At 43.6% G+C, this 23370-nt stretch overlaps 1 protein-coding gene and 1 long non-coding RNA gene across 6 annotated transcripts in view; one reads left to right on the forward strand and one right to left on the reverse strand.

Annotated features, from left to right (window-relative positions):
• The window catches only part of Aff3 (ALF transcription elongation factor 3), a 511084-nt gene that overhangs the window by 74036 nt on the left and 413678 nt on the right, over nt 1-23370 (reverse strand). For 4 of the 5 annotated variants that reach the window (XM_087898095.1, XM_087898094.1, XM_087898093.1 and 1 more), the window contains 2 exons: nt 21425-21476; nt 4464-4504 (listed from right to left, as the gene is read on the reverse strand). In XM_087898095.1, the coding sequence (XP_087754221.1) occupies nt 4464-4504; nt 21425-21476 (93 nt within the window). The remainder of the gene's footprint in view (nt 1-4463; nt 4505-21424; nt 21477-23370) is intronic. The other variant, XM_087898092.1, reaches the window with a different exon arrangement.
• On the forward strand, nt 9479-13356 carry LOC146890766 (uncharacterized). Its single transcript, XR_014998287.2, has 2 exons — nt 9479-9667; nt 12707-13356. It is a non-coding gene; the product is annotated as an uncharacterized LOC146890766 (long non-coding RNA).

Consider the following 23370-nt stretch of genomic DNA (forward strand, 5'->3'; position numbering starts at 1 on the left):
GATTATGAGACGCCCCAAACTTTGGAGCAGCTGGCCTGGGTATTAACCTCCAGCACACCAGGGCACAGTAGCTTGGCTACAGATAATGATGACGGACTGCGTGCATTTGGAAAACTTAGAATGGGGCTAAAGACATGGCTCCAGGGGTAAAGTTACTTCTCACGAAGCCTGATGACCCGAGCTTGATCTCTGAGACCAAGACCAGGGTGGAAGGAGAGGACCGATTCCACACACAAGCAGACTGGCGTGGACATGTGCGCACAAACACAAAATGTAAAAAAAAAAATCATTAAAAAAGCTACAGTAAAGGTGTTTGAATATTTTCAACAAAGAAATAATGTCTGAGGAGATAGATACCTTAAGTTTTTTAAAAATTCACTTTACTTTTATGTGTATGAATGTCTTGCATGCATGCATCTATGTGTACCAGGTGCATGCCTCTTGAATCCCCTAGATCTGGGGTACAGAGGGTTGTAAGATACCATGGAGGGCTGGAAATCAAAGCTGCATCTTCTCTTAACTACTTAGATATCTACCCAGCTCCAAGATGTTCTGAATTTAAGTAAAATATCACACAAAGTGCTCATGTATCAACATATCATGCCTATGAATATGTATAATTTAAAATGTACAGTAAAAAAGATAAACTTCACTTTAAAAAGTTTCCTCTATATGATTAAATATTGGACTTGTGCCTCTTTAGTGGGTAGGATGTGTCTTTAGAAGACAAACCAGGTAACTTCTGAGATAGGAAAGGATGGAAAGGAGACTCTTCACAAAGTCCCTGGATATCATGACAACCATTAGTACCCAAGAGGCATGAGAACTCCTCTCTATCTTAGGAAGGAAATGGGAAACTCGTTCCTTTCCTTTCCCTATAGTTGGTCTTGTTGGACCAGGTGTCAAAGCATTGGAGGGCTTTCTTTCAGCTGACCTTACAATGCAAATCCAGATCTTCCCAACAATCTGGTCAGCAAAACCCTGCTTTTTCATCAAGATCATGATGCCACCCTTGGTAAACATCACTGTACCCATGAGCTATTCAAAGCTGAGAGCAAATGGTTAGGCAATGATTTGGGGGTGGAGTTTCCAAAGAAGAGTAAGGGGTCCAAGGAAGCATGGTTGGAGCCAATTGGGCCTCTCTTCTCAATTCTAGAATCAAAGAACTTAGAAAACAGGCGAGGTCTGAAAAGGGCTTTGTCATTTGCATAAAAATGGAAATGCTGTGTAATTGTTATGGAATTTTATAGAAAGAAGTGATAACAGGCTAAAACCAAATAAAGTTTAGAATGTCAGAAGGGTCTCTATAATTCGGTGTAGGATGGACTGTGATGGTTTGCATTGTCAACTCAACAGGACATAGAATTACTTAGGAGACACGTTTCTGGGCATGCCTTGAGGGAAGGCCAAAAGCAGGTTAACAGAGGTGTGAAGACCCACCTCAACTGAGGACAGCTCACTTTCACAGGCTGCAATCCCAGACCAAAGAAGAAGGAGGAAGTGAATGCTGTCACTGCTACCTGCTGCCTGACCAGGGACAAGATTGACTGGCTGTTCCAAGATCCTGCCATGATGGCTTTCTTCTCGTGATGCTAAGTAATTATGAGCTCAAATAAACCCTTCCTTCCTTAAGGTGTTTTTATCAGACAGGCTGTTACAGCAACCAGTAATTAATAGACTATTCCATGCTTTAAGAAGCTACTGTGAACAAGCCATGATTTGGGGTGACCAAAATCTGACAGAGAGAATATTAAGCAAGTCTGGAAAGATTGCTCAGTGGTTAAGAGCACTGCCTGCTCTTCCAAAGGTCCTGAGTTCAATTCTCAGCAACCACATGGTGGTTCACAACCATCTGTAATGAGATCTGGTGCCCTCTAGAGGAAGAGACCTGGTCAGTTGTCCTCATCAACTTAGACCATGAAACCCAATATGGACAAGCTCAACAGAACCACCATATACGGGCTGCCCATGCATGCTTCAGCACTGCCAGGGCATACATTTCATTCATTTTTTTTAATACAATGATGTGGACCTAAGGTACAATGTTTTTTTTTGAAAAACATTGGTTTATTCAAAATATTAAGTAATATGATAGGAAAAGACAGCTGATATGTGCCCAGTTACTATTCTCTAATTTTCAAAAAACTAGACAACAATGAATCCAAAGAATTCAGTAGTTGTTTTTAAGTCCCAATTTTGAAGAGTTTTTATAATTTATTTTTCTCTTAAAAACAAACAAACAAACCAGGGTCTCGCTATGTAGTCCTGGTTGGCCTGGAATACAATATAAGAGCTGCATGTGGTGGCACACACCTCAGGAAGCAGAGGCAGGTGGATCCCTATGACTTCAAGGCCAGCCTAGTCTACACAGCAAGACTGAGGCAAGCCAGGGCAACACAGTGAACATCCTTCAAATGATTTCAAATGCTCTCATGTATGCCCCAGAAAACAGAATGTGTTCAGAGAAGGAGGAAGGGGTAAAATTCTTGATGAGCTAAACAAGCCAACCACAAGATCTCAGTTTGCCCAAGGCACCCTTATCTTCATACCTTAAAGGGGTGACCAACCTGCAGCCATGATCTACATGTGCCTAGGGACGGCTACCAACGCAACCAACACAGACTCCTAAGCTCACTTAAAACATTTTTTAATGGTAACTCAGTTATTTAATTTCTGAACACAAATTTTGTCATAATGTTGTGTCACAACGTCAAAAGGCTAGACACGCCTACAGGCTTAAAACACGACTCTCAAGTGGCTCTGCATGTCGAGAAATATGGAGACAGGAGCTTCTCACCATTGCATCACCAGAGCAGTGCGTTAACCCAAGTCATCACCTGGAAGTGAGGCTAGTTCCTCTAATTCTGAGTAAAAACCTTCTGGATTGAATAGGGGAATATCCCTACTATACTGGGGAACAGAGGAACAGTGACAATGGGAACCCCTGCTTCTGGGCAGGGCACTAGCTTGACAGGGGTTTTTTAGTGAGAAAATAAGAAAGAGGTCAAACAAAGGGTTCCTCATTAAGATCTAGCCACACTGGCTTCCCAGGGCTAAGGCATTTGAGGAGAAACCTTTGAATGTCTCAACTAGTTTCTGATGCATCCTGTACGACTTTAAAGGGAATGCCTATTTTCTTAAAAGACGGTTTGGTTCATTCTGACAAAGGTTGTCATGATGCTTCTCACTGTATATATCCATAGTTTTTATCAAGTATATATTTTTATATTAGAAACTTCATCCAGCCAAAGGGTGTAAATCAGTGGTTTGTAGTATACCATCAGGGCTCTAGAAACACTGATATTATCATATATATATTATATTATATTGTATTATATTATATTATCACAAGTTTTTCATTGTACCCCCCAAAAGGAAGTATTACATGTATTAGTAAAGGTCATTGTGTGAATCTAAGTTTCCCTTGCTGTTCAAAGCATTTAAGTCAAAAGATTCTCATTTCCAGAGAGAAGATAAAACGAAGAGAGAAATATGTGTAGGGAGAGTTTGATTATGTCACATAGTGAGTTTGGATCCTGGGTTTTTCTCTCTGAGTTTGATCTCCCTGATCAAAAGGCCCAGGAATTGTGGGCTTCCCAACAGGAGCTCCGTATCACACGGCAGCTGCTCTCAGAGCAGGCACACTTAGGTGGCTGTCACTGGGCAAAGGCTCTTTAGCTGAAATAAACAAACTTAGGTTCAGGCCTCCTCAGAGGACATGGTTTTCACCCACATGCTTCAGATAATTCATCTAAGCGAGAAACTGTACCTGGGAGGAGTGCCGAGCTGAAGTCAGAAGGAAGGGAGGGGCAAAGGCTGCTTAGCCCATATTGAGGTATGTGTCAGTCAGCTGAGACACATCATCCCCCGCTCCCCTTCCCCCTGCAACCTTCGTCTGTTATAGAAAGCAAATCTATATTTCTCCATTTGGCACTCTCCTTTCAGAAAAAGTAGGGTGAAAATTCCAGTTGAGTAACACAAGGCAGGAGGAACAAGTCAAGACCTAAGAAGTCAGGCAGGAGACCGCGAGTGGCTGGCTTATAGGCATACAACTCAAGAGGAAATCTTATCAAAAGACAGAGTCCTCTGGGTGAAAAGATATGGAAAGAGTGAAGAAAACACCTCAAAATAAATGAAGTACTTATTGCTGAAAAATGAGCTTGGCTCTCAACCAACTCCAAAGTTCAGAATTTACTGCACCACTCAGGCCTTCCCCCCAAGTTTCTGGTCTCTTGTTTCACAGCACAACAAGGGATTCTTCATACTTTATGTGAAATACAACAAGACGATTTCTGCAGTAATAAACCCCATGCACGCACGGCAAATCCAGGCACGCAGAATGTTTAACATCCCAGTTCACAGATTCTTTAGGGACAAAATCCGATTATGAATTATATGCCACAATAAATAGGGCTCAATGTTTCATAAAGCAATTTATAGTTCATAAAAATGACAAAATGTACCTGTCAGATAGAGCGCGGAGAGCTGTTCTCTGGGCTGCCTGCTGGAAGAAAGGACAGAGATGTTTATTTAATATTCTGACTTTTAAATTATGCGCTCAATCAACAATCTCAGAAAAACCTGTGTCCCACACACATTTTTGTCAAGCAACTGTTAGCAACATAGTAGAAAGCCCTGCTATATCACGAAAGGAAGGTTCTGGGTTCTGCTGCACCAAGGCACACTTGCCCATAAGAGGCGGAAGTAGGGGAGGTGCTAAGTACACATCCCTGGCTATGAGGGGCGGTCTCGGGAAACACAGCGAAGACCTGAAGTAATTTTTTTCCTATCACCTGAAATTAGTTTTCCATTATTTTATCCTCATTTCCTGTAAGAAAAAAAAAACTTTTTATCAACGAAGGCGTAAATCTGTGTTGGCGTGTGTGCTCGCTGATGTGCCCATGCTGGGCACACCTATGGATGCGTGGGCAGAGTCGAGAGGAGGACACTGGTACTTTCCTCCAATGCTCTTTGTCTTGTCCCCCTGATTCACTGTCTCTCAGGGAACCTGAAGCTCTCCATTTTCTCCATGTCAGGTAGTCTGGTTGGTCATCAAGTTCCCTGGATCCACTTGTTTCTGCTGATGCTGTAAGCATATTGTGGGCATGCTGTGTGTGTGTGTGTGTGTGTGTGTGTGTGTGTGTGTTTTACACAGGTGTTAGAGGTCTGCATTCAGGTCCTCAAGCTCGCAGCACGTACTGTTTACCATGGAGCTATCTTGCCAGCCCCTGAAGATAACATTTTTGACTGGTTTTGTGTTTTGTTTTGTTGTGTTCTTTTAGATTTACTAAAGGTCTCCATATTTGGGAAGTGGATTGCTGTCTGGACAATAACACGGCATTATGAGATCATTGTTATTTTTAGGCACAATCATGATGTTGTGACAACAGTTTTGCTTGTTTGTTTTTTTTAAAGAGCTTTTAGTGACCCGGGGAGCTGGCTTGCTTGGTAGAGGGCCTGCTGTACAAGCAAGGAGCATTGGCGTTTGGATCCCCGGCACCCTTGTGAAAACATGCACACATGTGCATGGCAATCCCAGCTCTGCAGAGCTTACTCCTCACGAGTCTAGCCCAACCAACGAGCTCCAGGTCAGTGAGAGGCCCTGGAAGAGAAAAGAAAGAATCCCTCCAAGACTGAAAGGGAGCAAGTAGGCTGACAGCCACTGTTGTCCTGTAACCAGTCTAGTCTCAAATGCAGTCTTCCTGCTGGTGTCACGCAGCCCACTTCCAACTGACCCTCAAGCTGATGGGCTGCCATCAGGACCTGCATTGGACACCTCTGTGCTTAAGCAGGCTCTGTGGCTGCCTGTGGTTAAGGAGGCTTATCCTGGGCTCCCTACAGATTCACCCTTGGTTCTGACTTCAGCACGGCTTCTCTCAACTCTGCAGCCTCTTTAAGCCTTTTCTGAGCCACTTTGTGACGGTGTATTTTTACATTAGGTGAGGTATAATGTGTGGTCTGAGAGTTGACGTTAGTCACTGAGACTGGAATGGAGGAACTTGAGATTGCCACTGGCTACCTATTAAGCAAAATTAGGAGCAAACTGCGGCCAATGAGACTGCTGTACTCCGTAAATTTCTGGTTACCCAGTAAGTTCCAATGTTAAGGAACAACAACAAAAGACATGGATAGTGACCGAAGTGACCTCTGGCCTTCACATGTAGGAGCATCTGCACACATGTGTGCGTACCTTCACAAGAGCCGTGAGGGACGGGACTAATGATCCAGTCTGAACTTAAAGCTAATTGACTCTTTTCTTCCTTGCCTCCAGAGATTCTTCCTACTGACTTCTAGGACAGGGGTGCGGCAAATGTTGATGAGTAGCTGGTTGGAAAAGGATTCAGAGAGCAAAGGAAGACACACAGAACCAAGAAATGGCCGTGCACACCTGAGGTGCATCCCATAGAGTGGCCCCTGCTTATGACCTCGCAGGATTATGTTGGCGGGTGGAAAGTCTGGGACAAGACTGGCTTTCTTTTAGTAAACCCACAGGATGCTGGCTTAGAGACTGGGCACTCAGCATCCACCCGTCAATGTCTTTTGTCATTCTTCCAGTCTATCAGTGTGATGAATGTCAACACACTGTCAACACCGTGGGACTCAGCACAACTGCTCAAAGTACTATTTATTTGTTTTTAAAACGCTTGAGTTTTGACCGTACTTCTCATTGTAAGTATTCTTCATTATGAAATACTCTACAGAGGACAATCACCATCCATTAAGAAAGGCAACGAGAATGTATTAAACATTTAAAATCACTCTTAGAAAACAGGTATATGACTTCACCTAAGCAAGGAGTGATTACTGAGAAATTTTTGAGCCTACTCTCCTAAACAAAACCAAATCCTTCAGTTTTTGCACCCTGTCTTAATTTACAGTTGGAAAATAGTAGAAGAAATAAACATATATAAAAATATAGAGTCAAGAAAAAACATTACTCAGGTGACTCATGACTGAAGCCATAAATCAGACGGACGGCTCAGTTCTGCTCCTTCAAGAGCTGCCTCGCTGTGACCACACTCTGCTTCCTTAATCTCCCATCAGCTTTTCCTCTAGCTGTCCTCTGATTCAGTCTCCGCGGAGTCACTAGAGAAGGTTAAGAGAACGCTCCACTGATCTCTCCTGAGTGCATTAGTCATTCATGAATGACTCTGAAGCTCAAGTCTCTAAGACAAAACAAGTTTTCTGCCAGAAATAGTCCCTCTCCAAGCTCCCTTCAAGAGATGACATCTTCTCTCTGTCTTTATCTTAACAAGGCTGGCTCTCTGAAACGTAATCAGCAGATATTTTGGTTCCAGGGTATGCTAAATGAATTGCAAGTCACAATCTGTTATTGAAAGGAAATCGAAGAGGAAATTAAACACCCCTTTGTACCTGGGTCTAACATGGGGCAAGTCCATAGACACGGGGATGGGGAGTGGGGATAAAACAAAAGGAAGGAAGAGGCTGGCATTCAGAGGTGGCTCAGAGCCATCCAGTTCTGCGGTGTAAATAGAATTTATGCCTAGATATATAATAAATTTAACAATGTGTAGACACTGGACATGGCATAGGTGAAGAGAAAATAGATTAAGGTCTTCATGGTATCTCTTTGAGTCTGGGTTGGGGCACACATGAAAGGTCCACAAGCACACAATAGTTTGGATCACAGTGCCCATGACTGGGGGAGGATAGCAGGCTACACAATGGAGCAGCAAAATGACTGACAAATGGCTACTGCACACTCAGTTAAGTCTGGAATAACAAGGCCTGGAGGAAAAAAAGAGTATGAGTCCAGAGACGTGGGGGAGGGAAAAGGAGAGCCGCTAGATCAGAGACACGGGGGAGGGAAAAGGAGAGCCGCTAGACCAGAGACATGGGGGAGGGAAAAGGAGAGCCGCTAGATCAGAGATACGAGGGAGGGAAAAGGAGAGCCACTAGACCAGAGACATGGGGGAGGGAAAAGGAGAGCCACTAGATCAGAGACACGGGGGAGGGAAAAGGAGAGCCACTAGACCAGAGACATGGGGGAGGGAAAAGGAGAGTCGCTAGATCAGAGACATGGGGGAGGAAAAAGGAGAGCCACTAGACCAGAGACATGGGGGAGGGAAAAGGAGAGCCACTAGACCAGAGACATGGGGGAGGGGGAGGAAGAAGGGCTAGATGCAGAGAAAACAGCATGAGAGTAAAAGATGCATCAGGCTTAGATCCTGGCTCAGGGGAGAAACTGTACAAGGTCACTGTGGTACAGCTCCGCAGGGCAGTGGGACCATGGCAGAGCAAGAAGAGGTCAATTTCAGGGGCAACAGAGGTCAAGTGTGGGCTTGTGGTTGTATAAGACAACAGGAGATCATTAAAGGGTTTACGTGGACACAAGCTGGGTAAAGCATGCTTGTATATTCTGTGTAACTTCCTGTGACTCTATAATAAAATACAGCGGAGGGACTGTGGATACAGCATCTATTTTCCAATGTCACACTGGATTCTGTTTTGTGTGGCAATTTAGTTTAGAGAAGAAAGGATTAGATGTGAAGTTATTACGAAGCTAACGATGATCAGACAAGGGAACTATCTTACAGTAATGAAGATGGAGAGAACATGGTTACACTCTGCAGCTCTAATAGAGGGGACTGTCTCTGACAGGATATAGCTGGGCAGGTCAGGGATGGCACTGGCACCAGATTTCACACCTGCGCACCTGGTGTGGCTAGAGACCACTCGTGGAGATGTGGGACTTGGGGTGTAGGAGTATGGGTAAACATAGAGTGGGTCTTGTGCTGTTAAGCTCAGCACATGTGGATGTTTACGGACAGATTGTGGGTGTTAGCATGAAGTAGTAGACTGAAGTTGTTAAATGCAAAGCAAACAGACACCAATAATAGGGAGTGGCAGCTTCGTCAGTGTAAGGACCTATGCTTGCACCCCAGAGCCTGAGGAGGAGATACAGTGGCATGCACTGATAATCCCAGCCTGGTGGTTTGTGGGGGGCATGAATCCTGGGGCTTACTATTCAACCAGCCTGTCAGAATTTGCAAGTTTCAGATAAAGTGAGAAACTGTTTTAAAAAAATGAAATAAATAGAAATAGAGGTGAACAAAACCTAAGGTAGATCTCCGGCCTCCTCGCACATATGCACACTCACAGACACATGAATACGCATACACACATACCCTCCTCTTCTGCAAAATACCCATGAGAGTCATAACACCGACACATACAGCTTAAAGTCCTGGATGCATCACTTTGCTATTGTTACCCCTCTTGGCGTTCTCCTCCGTAAGCATCAGTACGGTCCATTTCTAGAAATGGCGTCTGAGAAGCCTTCTGTTCAGCAGGCTTCCTCCTCACCCTGTTCTGTACCACGGTTAGGCAGAGCCAGGGAGGACAATAACCTAACCTCTGTGTGAGAACACTCTGAGAATGACAGGGGATGCTAACCAGATGGCAGGCGGAGGAAGGAGGAGAAAACTGCCTTGGCCGGGTACCCCGGGCTGTCTGGCTGTTCTAATAAAGCCTGGTCTGTGTGAACATTGCTTGCTCTTTATGAAACCCACACTGAGCAGTCGTACATGGACAAGGCAGAATTTCCGAGGGGACAGAACTCATCAGCAGAGAAAGCCAGCGGCAGAACCGGGGCAGCGGAGGACAAACAGCTGTGGCTCTCGAAATTAGAGGCAAGCCAACATGTGTAAGGTTTTCTGGTTCTTTCCTAGCGCTTCTCCCCTGATTTAGACTCCGCCTAACTCTGAGGTCTAGTTCTTTTTTTTTTTTTTTTTTTAATAATTGTTTCTTCAGCTCTCCACTTGGTGCCCTACTCCTGGGACCCTGGATCTGTAACAGGATGAAGTACTACTCACCTCTGGGGAGCTCGCCACTTGGGCAAGATGGTATTTTAATTTTGGCTTTCCATACTACCTTTAAGATGATAGAAAGCAGAGATCCTAGTGCATTCTTCCTTACACGTGAGGATGTGAACTTCTGGGCATGACTAAGGCTTCTGAGGGTTTAGGGAAGGCACAAGTGCTTTTGTTAAGCATTCCCAGGATGTTCTACTCCCTGGAGGAAACAGACTCTGAGCTTCCTATGGCTCTGTTGGGTCCTGCAGGCCCTTTCCTTTACAGACGTAGAGTGTGCTGTTCATTCAAGAGAGAATTGATCTCACTTACGACCTTGCCAACAACTCTAGAAGATCATGAGAGGACTGTCTAAAGAAGGACTGGCTGTATTAGGTGTGGGTAGGACCAAAGGCCACTGGAGAGTAATTAGGATTAACCTTATTGATACATGCTGCTTCCGGGGAATGGAGAGCTAAGCTTACTGGCCCTCTGAATTGAGAGCGGGCTCTTGCATGAGGGTAGCACCAACATCTGGATTCTGAGACAGAGCTCTGGGAGGACAACAGTGTCTTCTCAGAGGAAGGCAGCACATACATGTAAGTGCATGCCTGCCCGCGTGTTTACAAAGCCAGCTGAGCTTCTAGGAGAGAGTCTACAGGATGGTGCGCCTTTACAGTTCTAGTTCTCAACAGTGGGAGATTAAACTTGGAATGTGGATGGTGATGCTAGAACACAGGTCTGAAGCACGTGCTTACCTTCTAGAAGGTTCTCTGGCCTCTAGGTCTGACCTGAGTAGACAAGCCTATTGTCTAGAATCATGACATACACTATTAGGTTAAAGAAACAAAGTTAGTCACTGGTAATGAATACTAAGTTCTCCATCGTCTGAGGAGTCCTTCTGGACTTTTATATTTGGGTTAGACTTAATGCAATCATTGGGCTACACATGGGATCACTGGGTTTGCTGGTGTGAAGTTTTGCATTAAAGGTGGTGCTGGTAGGGAAACACAAAAAGCTGATATAGCTTTGTAAGTTACAAACTAGCTGGTTATTTAGACTTGGGTTGGGGACAGATCAAATGTTCCATGCCCCCATTAAGACTCGAGTGTGCAGAAATTATTGCGTGATGTTCCAAGCACTCTGACAGGTGGAGGGAGTATTGGCTAAACCCTGCAGGTTCTACTATGGCTCTGTGACCTACTCATCTGGGCTTCAGTCACTTTGTGCTTCCAGGACTTACTCCACATTGGCAACCTGAATGCAGCCACAACTTGCATAAGATCCAAATGGTGATGAATTATCAATAGCTGTCACTTAAAAATATACCCAAAACTTTAATTGATGTATGGTAATATGAAACATATTATATTAATGTGGACCACTGTGATATGATGTGTCAATGTGTTTATGATGTTCAACAATCACATCAGGATAACAGCATCTATATGATCTCAAACATTTATACTTTCTTTGTGTCAGGAATATTCAAAATCTTCTCTACTAGCTATTTTGAAATATGTGAACAACTGTTGTCAACCATAGTTACCTTTATTATGTTACAGAACATTTGAAATTATTCCACTTGTCCAAATATACCCTAGTCCCATGAAATCATCATCCCTCCATCCTTCCCGCACAGTCTTCCTATCGGGCTCTGGTTCTACTACAACTTCACTGAGGTTCTCTTTGCTCTAGCAGTTGGATACTAGGATGAGTCATCTCTCACTCTGTGAGCTTCCAAATGCTTTTGGAGCTTTTACAAATGTCGCATTTGCTACCTCAGTATGATGCTTTGGTGGAATTCCCTTAGCATTCCACTGGACTTGGTGGGTATTCAGTAACTGTGAATGCAAGCACAGTCTACACATGCTACTTTCTTTCTGTATGAAGACCACATAGGAAAGTGAAATAAATAACCTTGGTAGCTTTGTTTTAACTGCAATCTGTATCTTGGTAGCTTTGTTAGAACTGCCATCTGTGACTGAGGAACCCATAACTAAGCCTGGATTTACATTATATTCAGACTTTTCTACTAAAAAATACCCAGTATTTGAGAGTAAAAGTAGGTTTGTAATGATCAAGATTATGCCAGTTGTACCTTCCAAATCAATCATGCAGGAGAAAGAAGAAGCACTTCCAAGTGCATTACTGGAATTTGAATTTTCACTTCCCATATGAACATAGCTCTGCAGCCAGTTATGGAAGTGCACACAGTCTTTCTAGAACTGCCTTGGACTTTTAAGAACAATACCTTAAAGGACGATAAACCCAGAGTCAGGGCTGATCCACCTTCCCCAGGGAGAAATCCTGGGTTAAACTGTACCTTTCATGCTTCAGTTGTGGTAATGATTGTGAGTAGTATCAAATATGAGCCTTTCCTATCAAATACTATAAAACTTAGTTTTAGGATAAGGAATTAAAATCGTTTTACCTTCCTCACCTGGTAAGACTTTCATGAAAATGTTTTAATCACTCCCACCCAGTAAGACATTTGTTTGCACAAAGACCCAAAACTGTATTATTGATTTTGGTGGCCTGGAGCAGTAACCCTTTCTCCCTGGAGCAGAAGCCCCTTCCCACAGCCTCCTTCATGTCTTACTGACCAGTTCTAATTAAGTAAGAATGTCAGGTCTAACCCCAGCCAACGGGAAAAGACACAGCTACCAACTGTTTTAGAATAAAAATCAAATACACTTTTCTCTTTCGGAATGTGTTCATTCTTCCAAGCACACCCTACTGATTAAGAGTAAAGTATTTTTAAGAGAATGGTGGTCTCTTCCTTTGCCACCCCAAAACACATTTCTAATGATTTGGGGGCTCTGTCTGGGAGCCTAGCTCACCTATGGAGTGCTGTGGACCCACTTTTAACAACTGTCTGATCTGTTTCCTAGAGATGATTTTATTCCATTCAACACAACCAATGGATTGCAGAGCTGGTCTGGATAGAACCAGGGCGTGCCAAGAACCTTTGGATGACAAAAATGGCTCGTCTCTGTGCTGCTCCAGGCTGAGAGTCTCCTGAGAAGAGCTGTACTTCGGAGATAACCAGCCCCCCCTACCACACATGAAGAAAAATTAGGACAACAAAAATGAAAACAATAATTTCCAAATGCTATCTGGACCAAACACCTGAATACCTAACTGCAGTTAATTCCTTTGCTGCAGGAGCTCTCCCCCACCTGGAGAGATGCAACAGCATACAAAGACAGCAGACACTCTAGATGCTGGCATTCCCCCACAAGCTAAGGAAGAAAACAAACAAAAATTCCCCAAGCTCAGTATCATCGAAGTCACAGCACGAAGAGTCACTCTTCCCAGTTGAAGGAACCTGCTCTGGAGGGAGAATCCCGCTTTCATCGCCAGCCAACAGTGCCCCTGAACGCTAGGCTGAAGAATGGCCATGAGCTCCCGAGGCTGGTTTCTCTGAGCTCCTAGAGGAGGGTCTGGGTGGGTGGTACTGGTACCGACATCTGTTATTAACAAAATCTTGCCTTAGTTTAAAAAAATATAGCTCCTGTGTGAAGTCTACAGTTTTAGCAAACTCCATGGTTTCCTGTCTTTGTGTTAATCATTTGTTTGCCTACATTCAGTGGATCACCTTTTAATTTTTATATAATTTTCTCATTTTTCAGATTTCCATTCACGGTGTTGAGGTTGAAGTAGAGGCACATTCTTCAGCCTGGGCTTCTATAAATCTCACCTGAGCCCCCAAAGAGAAGGTCTCTAGAACATTTTATGGAACAGCATATGAGGCTTTGCACATTTTTGGACAGTGAAATTTAAGTTAACTCTTTCAATTTTGGAAATTACAGCTGACTAGAAGTGTGGCTTTCAGGGGTTTCCATTATTTGAGAGAGAAAGTTTTATTTGCTTTGGATGACAAAAAGATTTTGCTTATAAAATGAATTACCTAACTGCACAGTAGGGCTGATAAACAAGCCCACCCTCCTGCTGAACACTTAACATTTGCTTCCCTGATTGTGCTCAAGTCTAACTTCCTTGAGTTCAGATGGGCACTCCTTCCTAGACAGGTATGACAAAGATCTGACAGGCAGGCGTCTTCAATTGTACTTCCATACAGAAGGGAAACGATCTCAGCAATGCTACCAAATTGAGTGCTTACTCAGGAACGTGATTACAAGACTAGAAACAGAACCAAATATAAGTTACTCCTCCCTCCCCCCTCGGTGCTCCTGTTAGGTTTAAAATATATAATATACAGCCTTTTGCATAGCCCTTCAGAAACAAGGCATTTTCTGGCAATGAAAATTTACTTAAAGTTTTTGTAGTTCAATTAGCACAACAAACATTACTAATGTGTAATTCATCTTGAGCAACAAGCCAGCAGCTTGTATGGATATGTGGAGCTTAGTAGGCATTTAAGACTATTCTTGGAATGATTTATGCAAAAATTGTCTAGCTCTTGTTTGGATACAAATAACATCTTTAATACACTTCATTTCTCATGGAAGAGAAACTTGATTTTGGAGCCATGCCCTCCAAACCTGGTCCTGATTACTGCTTCCACTCCTGTTTATATAATTCTACACAGTTTTGGCAGGATCCAAGCACACATACCAGGGTGTTGGCTTTTATGAATCTCCTGGGATGCGAATGTCACGCTGACTGGATGAACTCTGGCCACAAATCCCAGACAAGCACAATGACTCTATTTATTCAGACTTGGCTGCCGGAATGCAGATTGACTCTGTGTGTAATAAATTTTCACAGGCCAAGAACCTCCACATCAACCAAGCTAAGGCTGAGAAGAAAAAAAAAACTCACTGAGAGGAATTGGGCTGCAGAGACCTCTCCTTCCCGGCTGCATTTCATTCCGTGACCGCGTCATGCGCTCACTGACTGACACGCACTGTCAATGCCTTTAAAGTTTTCCTTTTCAATGTTTTCAAACCTCTGTTTTCTGTTATGCAGTTGCCATATGAAAATGAAACAAGGGAGTGGGGATGAAGAGCAGAAATCTGCTTTTAATAGCTGACCCCGAGCTGGCATGAGTCATCAGTGACTCTTCTAGGCCTGAGCGGAGAACCGAGATAGGTCTATTTCTCTGCCACTCCATCAGAGGCCAAGTGAAACACCATGGCTGCACTGTGGGGCTCAGCGGCCCTTACCTGCAGTCTGGACACGCCAGGGGCAGAGAGGCTTTGGATTCTTCCTGACAGACAAGATTATTACCCTCTGCATTATAAATAAGAAAATAATTACCTCTTTAGCTTGCAGATTTATGTTAATGACATAAATATCTATTAAATTAATTGTATGCTCTCCAAATATTGATTGGGGATTAAAAGGTAACTTTCCTTCACTGTGTTGAGAAATCAATTAGGCCAGGAGAGAAATTCCCCTGTACAGATTAAATCCGATGATCGCTGTCTGTAAAATTACAACAGTCAGTTTAAGTGGATAAACTACACTCATTTGAAGAGAAAAATGCACTTATATAATTAAAATGAAAAGACTGCGGCCCAATCTCTGTGGATAATGTGGTTACTTGGAGCTGCAGGCACAGACGTCGCCATTCAGAGTGGATTGCTGTTCCCTTGCTCTCCCTGAGCTCCAGATTTGTCATCTGGGAAACCCTGCTAGCAGCTGACGCTCTCTGTTACTACTTGCCAAAAGTCTCAGTCATGTGTCCCTTTCCTCATGCCTCAGCTGCAATAATCCTGTCTAGAGATTTGCTCTGTCTCACTTCCTAAGCTTCCCCAGACTCAAGAGGTAGAGATTATCATTTTGACCAGAGGGTGAGACACACGCTAGGATTCCTCTCTCTTCCAAGTCCACCATGGACTCCTTTAAGGCACAGAGACACTTCATTGGAAGTCTTCTGATTTCTTCACAGTTTTCCAGGGGACAATTAACTGCTGGGATCTACTACAAACACATACAAACCAGGAATCTGCTTCTCAGATCTGCTCAGACCTCATCAAGTGAAGAATTCTAAGAGTCTTTATGACAGTACGATTTCATTTCAAGGGTGTCACAGCCACCTTATAAAGTAAACCTTGCCATAGTTGAGGATACAAAATTCTGTTTTCTCTGAGAGAGACAATGAGGAGATCCGTCTCTCGGCTTTGGAAGCATCAGATGGAAATGGCTGAGAAAACCTTGTAGCCTTAATATTGCTTGACATAAAATGAATGTGTGTATGAAATGTGTATAGAATTTCCATGCAGATAGTATAGACACCTTTTTTCCCCTCAAGTAGGCATGTTATCTGTAAATTCATGTACAGCTGCCTTATAATCTTAGGTCTTATATTTTCCTTCTGTCACTCAACATGTTTATTTAATGTTTGGGATTAGAAAAAAATATCCGTGTTTAGTAAGAGAAATAAAGGCAGAACAAAGGTCATCTTTGCTTTTGGAGGTTAGTCCGTAGTCCCTTAAATCCCAATTTAAGCCAGTGCTCTGTGTTTATTTATGCATCCAGTCAACAGAGAGAACCTCTACTGAGCCAGGCAGACTCTGTTCTCAGCGATTTTTCAGTTTTGTTGATAGGAATAGCTACTGTCGAAAGTAAACACATGCACCATAACTAAAATTAGAATGAGGTCCTGGAGAAAGGGTAATTAATATTACTGAGAAAAGCACATGCCATGGTCTCTCTGAGAAAGCAATGTACTTTATGTACTGTACCTTCAGGAGCACAGGCATCAACCAGGCAAAGCACAGAGCAGAGGCCTGTGGAAGCCCTGAGGAAGATGAGCATGGCTTGTTGGAAGAGCTGAGCGAGGCCCAGGAGACTGAGTGCTCAGTGAGTAGGGGGAGATGTGGACCAGACTGGACTGTGGAGGCTGTAGAGGCCATGGCACGAGCATTTCATGTCTCTCCCGGAGGGAGAGGAAATCCATTTTAGATCAAAAATGATTTGGGAGTCAGAGCTGGCTGACATAAGAGCACCTGCTGCTCTTGTGCGGGACCCACGTTTGGTTCCCAGCATACACACTAGGCTGTACACCAATGCCTGTTAACTCTAGTTCTAGGGGAGCTGATGCCTTCTCCTGGCCTCCATGGTTACTGCATACATCTGGTAACCATACAGACATCAAGATACACTTATAAATTAAAAATAATAGTTTTAAAAAATAAATGATTTGATCTGACACACATTTTTAAAAGATCAGTGAGTAACAACTATTACAGAAGTTGGAGAACATCAAGATGACAGTTCACACAAGGATGGTTTACACTAGTTAGGATGGAAAGAGTTAGGATGGCAGAGTAATATTTAATTTTGGAAGTTACATTTAGAGGAGTTAGAGAAGAAAGGCATATTTGAGTGAGGAACGGTTATCAGGGCTGAGTCTGTGATTTTAGACTTGAGCAATGGGCATCCGGCAATGTTAGCTTCGGAAATGGTAACAATCACAAGACAAACATTTGGGCAGAGGGCAGGCAAACCCCAGAAATTCAACGTGGCACGGCTCGAGTTTGGAAGGCATGTGAAAGAGTCAAATAGAAAAGAGTGTGAGAGGCTCAGAAGCGGATCCTGAGTTCAAAGTTGAGGCTGCATAGAAGCTGCCATTATATAAAAACTAAGTCATGAGGAAGGACAGGGATGTCCAAAAAGAGTAGAGCTAGAAAGGAAAAGGTAGGGATGAACGCTGTCAGACTGGGTGGAGAGTGAGCAGGCAGCAAACCATTCTAAGAAGGACCAGGCAGAGAGGAAGGGCATGGGCGGGAGGTGAAGGGGAGGACACAGGCGCGAGGCATGCAGTATCAGACCTTCAAGGAAGTAGTGAACAGTGGTCAACAAAATGCCACTTTAGGGTAGGGCAAGGGACGAAAAGAGACAGGCATTTAGGTCAGCGCTGGTTCCAGTGGAGCAGCTGTGGTAGAGAAGGGTTATGCTTAATGGGTAAGGCAGGGGCTGAAGACAAGGTCCAAAGGAGCAGAGGAAATGGGAAAAACTTTTGACAGGATGGGACAGAACCCTCTTGAAACATGAGGGAAGGGTGTTGACAACAGCAGGAAAATAAGAACGGGATGTGGCAGGAAGAGGAAAGATTGGTCCTTTTGACTAGACACAGGTCAGCTATGGAATGCAGAGTGGAGATGAAGAAATACAGGCTAAGACACACATCCTTCATTGATGCCAGGGAGACTGAGTACTGGAGGAGCTGAGGGATGACGACTATCAAAAGTCGGAGGCCTGCCTGGGCTAATGTGGGAGACAGTCTCCCGAATTCCACAAAACTCCAGAGGTTATAAGACTAAATTCTACACTGTCCATGTTCGTCAAGTTTGGGATGGATGTAATTATAAGATATTAATGGAGAAAATGGATAAAAGAATCAATGAACTGCCATGTCTACATAATGCACCATTGTAGCTACTATAAAAAGTTGTATGAAGTGGTTTGTGAGTGTGTTCCTGCATGAGCCTGTGCATGCAGGGCAGAGGTCCATGTTGGGCATCTTCTTCTTTTCTGCTTCCTGACTGTGGAAGCAGTGTGGCCAGCAGCCTCATGATGCTACCATGCAATCTTAAGATTGTGTGTCTTCAAACTGTGAGTCCCCAAGCCCTCCCTTTTTTGAGTGGCTTTCGCAGTCGCTTTGTCACAGCAGCAAGAATGACTGATATGGGGACTTCTACTATCACAAGAGGAGTGCCGAAGGCCTTTGTGGTTGAAAAGCTGGGCTAACACTGCTGAGATGCTCAGCAGCTGAACAGGGACTTGAACCCTGGAGCAAGGCTTCAGTGGTCCTCATCACTAAACTAGCCTTCTGTCTTCATCTCTAAGAGCACACAAGCAATTAGGAGAAAAGCAACAGGAAGACAAGGGTGTTCAAACAACGCCCCAAGTGTGAGGCAAACACGTGCAGCAACCCAAGGCCCTTAGGGACATCTTTATTTTTGGGTGACCACACCGGTCAACTGCATCAATGTTTACAAAGACAACTAAGTTCATCTTGTTTCCTCGGGCAGAGAAGTATGCAAAGTCTTTTGAAAAGATTTCTGGGAAGAGGGGAACTCTGATTGTACCTGGAAAGATCACTGAAAACAAATGTGTGAAGAAAGAAATAAAATATGTGTATATGTTTCATGTTTGTATGGGCTACATGTTTTCCGGGGGCAAGTATTGTCATTTGTCTTTTTCTGAAAGTAGGGGGATCCCTTCAAGGCTCAGGGAGCACCGTGGAGGAAATGTAAAAAGGGTAAGAGCTTAAAGACAGGGAGAAGGATGTTACAGTCATATTTTGTTTATGATCTAACAAAGCTTGCCTGAAGATCCGAGTGCAAAGCTAGCCACACTAGGCAGTCAAACAGGCCAGGCTGTAGTGGCACACATCTTAAATCCCAGCAGTCACACTAGTTAGCCATAGAGGCCGGGCAGTGGTGGAGCACGCCTTTAATCCCAGTGCTAGAGAAGAATAAGGCAGGATGAGATAGGAACTTATGCTCTTTTGAGTCTAAAGATTTCGTAGAGGTAAAAGCTCTCTAGTGATTGGCTGCTTTGCTTCTGATCTTTCAGCTTGATTCCCAATATTTGTCTCTGGATTTTTTATTAATCATGCTACAGGATGTGAAATGCTGTCTTCAGGTCATGCTATAGCCATCACAAAAAACCTGATCACACAGCAGCCACAGCAGCCTAAACTGGGAAGGCCTGCCAACAGCCAATCATGGACCAGAAAGGAGTCATGGGACGTTTACCTTTTCCCTGCTGAACTACTGGCAACTGATAGAATCTGGGGGGCAGGGGAGACAGTTATTGTTTTTAGTTGCATACTAAAAAGTATGAGCCCAACAGTCTCTAAGGCAGAATAAACAGAATACACTACATACACATATGGAATTATTAAATAAACTTAATCAGTAAAAACAGTGGGGGAGTTATGATTTTGTGATTACATAAGAGTATACTTTAGATCCAAATAGGAGAGCTTAATATGATTAATGTCGATAATTTAACTTAAGTTATCAGATGCAGAAACATTGTTTGGAGTTTTGTTGATTACTGTGTAAAGATCATTCATTCTGAGTGTTCCTTTTACTAAAACAGTAAAACACAGACAAAGGTTGAAACACAAGACTAAAGTCTGACCAGTACAGTACAGTGTAACCAAGGACTGTTGTCTGGGAAGTAGACAATAAAACAAACGATTTGGTTGACTTTAGAGAATATGATAGTACAACATTAATAATGAGTCTCTTAAATTGCATTTCCACTGGAAGTATTTCCTGCAAACAGCTCTAGGAACTGTTTAGCCCGTGTATCCTTTCTCTAACATGAACTACCCACAAATTGCATGCTTAAACCCATTTGTACCTAGCTGAGCCTCTCAGTGGTATAAAATAGAGGTGAAATCATTTCTTTTAGTCACATAGATGAGAAAACGAAATTAGAAGTGTGTCTGTTTTGCATTTCGTTGATGACTGCTGAGCTGTGGGGATCTGACTGCCTGGCATAGACATCTAGAAACAAATTATTGCATCTCCAAAATTCTCCAAGTCTAGGAGGCCTTTCTGCCCAGCTCACCTTCCTCTCTAGGGATGTTCTCTGTCTGCCAACTGGGTTACTAGATTCATGGAGTCTTCTTGCACCCGGTGCCTTAGCTTGTCTCAGAGAGAGGAGAAGTCTTCTGTGACCCTATGTGAACGCCCACGTTCTGCTCAGGCACACATCTTAGTAACGTTCCTCTGGATCTTCTCTCCCCTTGGCTTGCTCTCTATAAACACTATTTGTATTTGCATGCCTAGACAGCAAATCACGTGCACAACATTTCGTGACACCTTCGAATCAAGTTCACGATTTCAAAATCAATTGAGTGGCACATGCATTTAGCCCAGCCACATAAAGATGACAGGAAGAAAGAGAACTCTCCAAACTGTCTCTCCAACCTACACTGTTCATCCAAATTCAACAAAAGGCAAGGGAGGTGATGGGGCAAATGAAAGGAATGCAGGAAAATCTGTCTTTAGTGTTTTGAAACCTGCTTTAAGATAAAAATGTTTCCTGAGATGCAGAAGTGAATGAGATGAATGCTAAGTGGATATTTTTTCACCTTAACTGACTGATCAGGAGACTATTTATAGCCCCCCTGACTGATGTCTCAAGCTGGTAAATCAACAGCAAGGGAGACTATTTCAAGCACATTTATCATTTAAGACAAACAGCCGAGACTGCGCGTGATTATTTTTTATTCATCATCCTCGCTCACCTCTGTGCTCGCTCCTTCTCACTGTTAATAATATCTGTATAAGGCTCCTCCATATTTAATGGTACAGCCTCCCCACTGAATGCTGATGAGTGTAAGGTCACATGTTTGATCTCAAGAAGGCCAGTTATCTTTGCCAAAAGATGTAAAAAAAAGGGGGGGGGAGAGGAATCTACATTTCTTAGGGAAGCCTGATTCTATCAGTTTTGTTAGAAACACTATTGTTGGTCTCTATGCCATTAAAGAAATCACAAAAAGAAAGCTTTTAATGGGAACGGAGCTCAGGACATTTCAATAGACTGGCCCAGCTACACAGAAACTCATGAATGGCAGCACAATGCCCAGTATCACAGAAGATCTTGATTTAGGGTCTCAGTTTACCCTCATCTGTGCCTCACGGACAAAACAGCAACACAGAAGAAAACCTTACCTGTTCACTCTCTTCGTCATCACTACTTAGCTTAAGGTCATCTTCTAGCATTCTGAAAGAATGAACAGAGAGATGCAGACACTTAGATTCAAAATCCTTCAATACTGATTTCTATCCCTCCCCCGCCACCCGCTTGTATTGTAAGTCCTCTGATGTACTTAGGGAAGAACAGATAGTCACAGCACGAAAATGAACCCTCATGGCAATCACAGGAGGAGATGGGGCTCCCTCAGAGTTGCTTGTTGTAGAGACACAGAACCAAACAGGGACTGTTCCCGGGGAAGTTTAAATTTCACAGTTGTTTGTGCAGTGTTTTCCAGGCTTAAGGGCTAGGCTCTGCCCCGAGGCCTGTCTGGGAATGCTCATGGTAAAGGAAGTAGGAGAGTAAGAATTCTGCTGAGGGCCATGCAGCCATAGTCTTGAGTCACGAGTGACATTTATTCAGGCCCCTCACAGCCGAAGTGCTGGAGAGAATGCCTACTCCAGGATCTGCTGAGTAGAAGGCAATGAACAGCAGGGCGCTTCTGAAGAGTCCACGAGGCATTTCCACAGGTCACCATCCACCATGTGCCCTGACCTGCGGCAAGTCCGTGAGGGCCAACAGCAGACAGAGAAGTGCAACTGTGTACCCTACTGTTCTTAGCGATGAAACACAGCTTCTATCAGCGTTGTTGCGATTAGTTCTTCGGAGTGCAGCTGTGTTCAGATTCGTCCCTTGCCAAGGGGATCTGGCTCAGAGATACACTCTCTGAAATGTGCACTGTGCACTCAGAGCTGTTTGCCTAAGAGCAGGGAGAGTCCACTGTTGTGAGCTCAGGGCTCCAGACACTGGTCTAGAAGGTGTTGAGCTCTTGTATCTAAAGACCTCAATGTCTTCCTTCAAGTCAGCTTCTGAAGACTGCTACCAAACGTGCCCACCATAGGCAGGTAGTCCTATTTTCATACTATGTCAGTGACTTTGGGGATAAAGTGGGGACCAGGGGCAGTCAGGGCATTGACCCAGTTATGAAACATTTAAGCTTTGGGGATAGGTGACATATGGCACCGTTTTTACCCCGTGGAAGGTGAGGGCTATACCTGGTGATCCTGCTTTAGATTCCATGAGTCTAAGAAAACGGTTTCTCCCATCACACAATGTGGGGGAAAAATCCTTTCTATTTGATCAGAACCATCTAGAAAAAATAACTGCGATTGAACATGTACATTTTTTGGCCATTATCTCCTATCCACAGGGCAGAACACAGCATTGATGTTGGATTGGTTGTTCTAGGTCTGAAGGGAAGATTTAAAGCTATGGGAAAGTGTGAGTTCGTTACATGCAAATCCAATGCCATTCTGTAGAAAGGAGTAGAGTGTTCACAGATCTTGATATAGGAGGAAGGTCCTGGAACCAAACAATCCCCCATGGACATCAAGAGACAACTGCATTTGCTTCTGACAATGTGACAACAGGGTCTCTGAACATTTAAGAAACTCACAGGGGTAAAGAGGCTGAGAAATAAAGATGTTACAACAAAGACTACAAATTAGGTTAAGTGCTCTCCTTGAAGATCTTTGTTGATTTCACCTAGTGACTACAGTAGGGGTATATATTTTAGCTTCTAAAAGTTGATTTAGGTCTACAGAGGTTAGTAAACAAGCCTACCATCCCAGTATTTAGGAAGGTCTACCCTTTGTTGGTCACACAGGCGGAAGTCACTAAGGTAGACTTTAATGCTGTTTAACAACAGCAAAGATGTTGATAAAAAACACATAATAAAATTAAACGTTGAAAAATTGACGCCAGAGACTAGAAGCCTAACCAGAGATACTGAGAAGTGGGATTTTACAATCTTGATATCTACAGAGCTGCAGACTGCTAGATACAGCTGCATGGTGGCTTCACAGTAGAGTCAGATGCAAGTGACTGAGATTCTTGACACCTCCAGGATGCAGGTAGGACATTT

The sequence above is a fragment of the Myodes glareolus genome, chromosome 18, assembly GCF_982192425.1.
Source record: "Myodes glareolus chromosome 18, mMyoGla1.1, whole genome shotgun sequence".
NCBI lineage: Eukaryota > Metazoa > Chordata > Mammalia > Rodentia > Cricetidae > Myodes > Myodes glareolus.